At 51.5% G+C, this 6000-nt stretch overlaps 1 protein-coding gene across 2 annotated transcripts in view; it reads left to right on the top strand.

The window, feature by feature from the left end:
- Positions 1-4057: 4057 nt before the first annotated feature.
- The window catches only part of ATP2A2 (ATPase sarcoplasmic/endoplasmic reticulum Ca2+ transporting 2), a 42159-nt gene continuing 40216 nt past the window's right edge, over positions 4058-6000 (top strand). The window contains exon 1 of one of the 2 annotated variants that reach the window (XM_082065906.1): positions 4058-4977. In XM_082065906.1, coding sequence (XP_081922032.1) covers positions 4860-4977 — 118 coding nt within the window. In that variant the 5' untranslated portion in view covers positions 4058-4859. The remainder of the gene's footprint in view (positions 4978-6000) is intronic. The other variant, XM_082065905.1, reaches the window with a different exon arrangement.

The following is a 6000-nucleotide window of genomic DNA, read 5'->3' as shown; positions in this document are numbered from 1 at the left end:
AAACTTGCAGATAACATATTGATAGCAAACATTAGCATTCTCTACTGCTAATTTCAACACCAATGCTTCCTTAGCTTCTAAGTTTTCAACCTGCTTATTGATGGCCTCTTGAAGATGGTCAATAAATTGCACGTAATTCTCACTGGGACCCTGATTAATAGTTGCAAATGATTTGGCTGCATTGTTGGTTTCAGGCACCTTTATCATAACTTGATATGCGAGGTCTGTTGACTGCCTCAGGATTTCAGAAAGTTATCGTGCCTGTAGTTGTGGTGTGTCAACTAGTGTCTCTTCCAGAAACGCACAGGGTCCCGTGGTTTAACTGCAATCGAAACTGGGGGTAAATCCCGGCTTTTTGGTAAGTTCGGTTTACGCTCTGAAACTCTACCCTCACCCTCAGGAATTCAGTGCGGGTGGGAGGAGGGGGCAGGTTGGAGGGACCCGAATCTGTAGGAATTACGTTATTTGGCTCGGTCTGGCTCACCACGGGGGGGTCCTCCCCACCTAAATCTCCAAGCAAGGGGGGATAGGAAAAAAAATGTCCATTTTTTTCTTCCGCGACTGATAGCGGCGGGGCAGAGGGTTGAACTGTGATTAATGGCGGTGACGCAGACGGCAGAACCACGGTTGATGATGGTAGAGGAGAGGTTCGAGCCGTGATCGATGACAGCGGAGCAGTCGGCCAAACGCGGTGCTCTGACCGGTGCTCTGAGGGCCCCTCCCGAGACCATGCACAACCCAACACTGTTTTTTCATGTGAGTCTTTCATAGCTTTTAATTGATCTCGGGGCCACACATATGTATACGAGTCTTTCATAGTTTTTTTCTGATCTCGGGGCCACACATACGTACGCTCCTCCTTTATTCCTTTTAACTTTCCAAGAAGGTGCCGCGGATCCTTATCCGTGTCAGATAACATGGACTTGGGCGGTTTTGACGAATCTTTAGTAACAGGGGGGATCAGAGTAGTACTTAATCTTGCTTTTTTCTCCGAATCTGGCCCAGAAGAGCCAGGGAGACCATCCCCCTCTGCCGCCTCTGCCTGTTGCTGTTTTAACTCTTTCAGAGTGTCTAATAACAAGCGCCACGTCGTTAACAGTTCAGTTGCTTCCTTGGACCCTTGGGTAGCACTGTCAAACAGTTTATCTCCCAAGTCCATCCATTGTGACACACTAAATGCTGTCACAGGATTAACCTCTAAACCTTGTGCTTTGCCCCATAGTAACATTTTTCTTAAAGTCAGTTCCGGGAGGCTAACGCCGTGCTTCTTCAGAAGCAGCTTCTATGTGCATAATATAGTACCCTCTTCTTTAGATAAGTTTCAGCCCCCCTGTTCCCGGTAGCTCACCTGCTCCTTAGCGAGGTGTCTTTTCAACGATCCGGATCTTCGGCAGCTCTGCGCGGCTGCTCTCATCAGCTGTACCGGGCTCCGTCTCCACAGCTCTTCTTCGGCTGTTCACAGCTTCACGCTGTCACCTTGTTAGGCGAGATCCTCTTCAGGCAGGATCACGTCGGGGTCACCATATGTCGCGGTTGAGACGGACAGACGACATGGACCAAGTTCTTTCAAGATGAAAGTAATAGGTGCCATTTATTGTTACAAGTGCATTTTTATACAATTCTACCAGTTCATGTGTCTTTTCACTATTGGTTACAAGTTACAGCACTAACATCTCATTGGTTAATTTTGCTATCATCCATGTTATTCTTCTATCCCCTTCTCTCTCACGGGTATATCTCTCCTTTCTCACAGGTACAACTCCATACCTCCGGATACTCCTTTACTCCCATCTTTCTCAAGGGTAAATCTTAATATCTTCAAGGCTGATCTCTACTCCCATATTTTCTGTCAAGGATTCCACAGACCCGCTGCAGTTTCCCACACGTGCCATGATTCTGGTATGCTTAAAATAATTTTCCATAAGCCTTTTTGGAAACACACACAAAAAAGAAATCAATAGTGACATACAAAGTATATCACAGGGTAAAATAACTATGAAATATAACCGGGGTTTCTTTCTAATGTCAGTTTGTTTTGGAAATAGTTACTAATGCTTAATTGTATTGGTCTTTTATAACATTCAAAAATAGTAAGAAAATGAAATGCAGGGCTTTCAGGTCCTTTACAGGTACTCTTGTATATGAAGGCTAGTAAAATATGCTTGTGTGTAAAAATATTGCTGTGGTAAATGCATTTTTACAAAAAGCTTACATGTAATGCTGGCTGTGTTAATGTGTTAGAAGGTACAAAGCTACTCATATAGATGCACTGTGCTGTCAGTCAGCAAAATATGTTAATTCAAGTAGCTGGGGTTATTGTATATATGATGATTGTGGAAATTATGTATTTTTTAAAGTTGTGTATGCAAATAACATGGAGTCTGTCATGCAGAGGTATCTGGAGGTACAGGTGCATACGTACGTACTTATGTGTCAGACGGCACTGAAAATGCAGGTGTAGGTTAGTGGGCCTGTGACAGGCGCTCATCAATGGTTTCCTTGGTATTGAGTGCATATTTTCAAAAACATGCTGTTTTGTAAGAGTATTAATTTCAAACGCATGTGTACCTTGTGGCTTCAGCTATGTTTTGGGGATGGTGGGATCCTGCTGATAAACAAGCTAAAAGGAATATGGGCAAAGAGTGGAATAAGCAATTCCCATACCTGAACTAGGTCGTCAGATCTAACTCACGAATTTTCATTCAAAGCTGCCCTGTGAAGTGCAGGCAGGCTGTCAAGTGATCCTTATCTGGACACTGGCTAGTTACACAGGAATCTCTTTTAGGGCAGTTGTACTTTTGCCAGAAAGGATATAGAGCCACACACACCCTGAACACCATAATTTTATATTGGCTGTCTCCTCTCTTTACTCCTTTTGCTAATAGAGAGGTAAGGCCAAGATATTTTCCTTCCAGATCAGACACAGTTTCTTATAGCATGGTGCTGTGGGTGGTTCGTAACAGTGATGGATATGCAGATTGTATGTAGGTTCTGCATTTATGTAAGCCAGCACGCATGTTGAGATCAGCCTTTATATTTGCACACACATATACAAGAACACCGCTTGGCACCAAGTGCTTTTAAGGGAAAGTATTTATATTGTGTACTAAGTTGTTTGCTGTGGGTTGTGTATGTATCGCAGGTGTCATTAATGTCAGTGCCGACTTCTCTCAGTTTGTGTCACAGCCATCGAAGTTTCTGTGAATTATGGGGTGGGATGGCTAAATCAGTCCATGTTCTGTGTTCTATATTGGTTTGTGACTGTGTCAGTTATCAAGACCCTACGCTGCGGAAAGCCGGTATCTCACACCACGCTTGCTGCTGCAATCAGTCTGTGCAGTTTATAACTCTTCACGTTATCTCTGTGCGAGCCGGGGCTGAGTGTGCGTGTCACTGTGATGCTGGCGGGGCAGCGTGCGACGGTTGGCACGGGAATCGGGAAGTTGTGCAAAAGACAGCGCTGTGTCAGCACAGGCCTCGCCAGAGCGGGGTAGGACCTCCGGGAACGAACCCCCTCCGGGGCGGCGCGCAGCCCGCTCCTCTCACCTCTGGCGCACGCATGGCGGGATGAGGCTCCTGTCACGACACGGGCAGGCAGACACCACTGTCACGATGTGCACCAGCCTTCCCCACTGAAGCGCCTGTCGCGACAGCGCGCACGCCGCGGGGCGAGCGGCTCCCCTCAGCCGCGCTGCCGCCGGGACAGCCCCGCTGCCCCTCAGCCACCCGGCGCGGGTTGAGCCTGGGACAGAGGGCGGCCGCGCCGGTTCACGTCGGGGCAGGGGGGCGGGAAAGCGGCCACCCCACCTGCGGGCCTCTCCCACCGCGGAGCGGAAGCGCTCCCGCCGCCGCATGAGGCCTGCATCACCCGCCTCCGCCTCCTCCCCGCCGAGGACGGGCGGCCGCGCTGCGCAGAGCCGCGCCAGGCGCCGCTGCCACCGCCTCAGCGCCGCGGGCGGGGCCGCGCCTTCCCCCGCCCCGCGCCGCGCGCCCCGCCAATGAGCGGCGTCCACATGCCGCGGCGGCGAGAGGGGCCCGGGCGGCCCAGCTCCCATAAGTTACATTAGAGCAACCGCCGCCGGTGCGCGACCGGAACGAGCGGGAGCTAGCGGCGAGGCCGGGCGCGGGGGGCGGGCGAGTGAGCGAGCCGGCGAGCGAGCCCAAGCCGTGACGGCGACAGCGGACTGGGCCGGCGAGGGGAGGATCGGGCTGGTAGAGCGGGGGGGCGATTCCGACCCTTCCGTGTAGAGGCGAGGCGGGCAGCGGGGCAACTGCTCGTTTTTCCTCCCTCGCCTCTGGAGGCGAGCGGGCTGAGGCGAGCCGTTATCACCCTGCGCGGGGGCGGCTCGGAGCCCGGGGAGGCGAACGGAGAGGCCGCTTGGCCACCTGGACGCGGCCCATCCCCGCACACGCACCCGCCGAGCCCCCGCACGCCCTCCCGCGCCCCTGAGGCGACAGCGGCTGCGGGGCCCGCGCCTCTTCTCCTCAGCAGCCCGCCTGGGGCCGCCTGAAGCCCCGCTCATCCCCACCGGAGAGGCGGCTCGTCTCCCTCGGAGGGCGTGTGGGGTGGGAGGGGGGCAGGGGCTTTTTAATCGACGGCTTTCCCTTCTTTTTTTTCTTTTTTAATTTTTTTTTTTTTTTTTTTTCCCCCTCCCCCGCCTGCCTCCTTCGGGAAGCGTGAGGCGCTGAGGTGGGCTCGGGGGCTTCTCTCTGTTGCGGGAGGGGGTCTATGGTGATAGAACGGGGGCGGTGGGGAAGAAAGCGAGGGACTGAGGAGGGGGCTCCGCGCCGCGCCCGCCGCCGCTGAGGAGGAGGAGGAGGAAGAACCGAGGCACCATTTGCTGCTCCCTGCCCCAGCCATGGAGAACGCGCACACAAAGACTGTAGAGGAAGTTTTGGCTTATTTCGGCGTCAACGAAAGCACCGGGCTCAGCCTGGAGCAAGTCAAGAAGCTGAAGGAGAAATGGGGCTCCAACGGTAGGTGAAACGGCCCCGCGCCGCCCGCCTCCGTCCGCCGCGGGGATGCTGTCGCTGCCACTCGTCGTTTTTCCTCCTCTCCTGTTCCCTTTTCCACCCCTTTCTCTTTTTTATGCTCTCGGGGCCCCTGTTTCGAGGCCTAACGCGTGTGTCTGTGTGAAACCGGCATCTCTTACAGGACCCGGAATAGGAGCGAGGGAGAGAAGATGGCTGACTGAACTCCACCTCGTGGGTTCTTTCATAGCCCGGGCTCACAGGGCTGCTCTGGGAAGGAGGCTGTTGGAACTGTCACCTCCCTTCCCTTTCATCTGAACGCCGGGAAATCTTCCATCCCGAAATGAAACGCTGTGGGGTGTTCTTTTTTAATTTTTTTTTTTTTGTCCGTCCTGACCTTCATTTTTCCCTGCTTTTCAGTGCTTTTCTGTCCCTTTACATTCTTCTCTCGAGTCGAGGCACAGAATTCAGCTGATGTCTCTTTTTATTCCCACTGCTTGGCCTTTCTAGTCCCTTTTGCACGTTGTGGAAAAATGAAGAGCTATGAGAAGATTACACGGTGGGGTTATTTTAGCTTTAACACTGCTTTTGAGCCCCTTAAATTACTAAATCTTATTGCCAAGAATTAAAAAGGGTGAGCAGAAATAAGAAAATGCCCTTAAAATGGAGGAAAGAATTTGAAATATGTTGAACCAAGTTCGGTGGGTTTTTTTGGTGTTTTTTTGTGTGGTTGGTTTTAAGTGAATGTGGCGGAAAACCTTTGTCAGAAAAGCATTTTGAGCCTTTGACCCTTTGTGTGCAGTAACAGCCCAAGTCCCACAGCTGGCTGGAGTGATGACTTGGCTGAATTATAACCCTCAACACACTCTGGGAGTTAACGTATATATGTCTTAAAATGCAAAACTATCAGGCCTGTTGTGATGTTCTAATGAAAAGAGCCACCTTAATAGGGCTTTTTAGTATGTCTGTCAAATACAACCCAGTTGAGTGTGCAATTCAGGAACAATATCTGGTGGATGCCTTATTATA

This window comes from Streptopelia decaocto, assembly GCF_964273445.1.
Source record: "Streptopelia decaocto genome assembly, chromosome: 15".
Classification (NCBI taxonomy): Eukaryota; Metazoa; Chordata; class Aves; order Columbiformes; family Columbidae; genus Streptopelia; species Streptopelia decaocto.
Note: the sequence above shows the minus strand (reverse complement) of the source record. Positions and strands in the feature narration are given on the sequence as shown.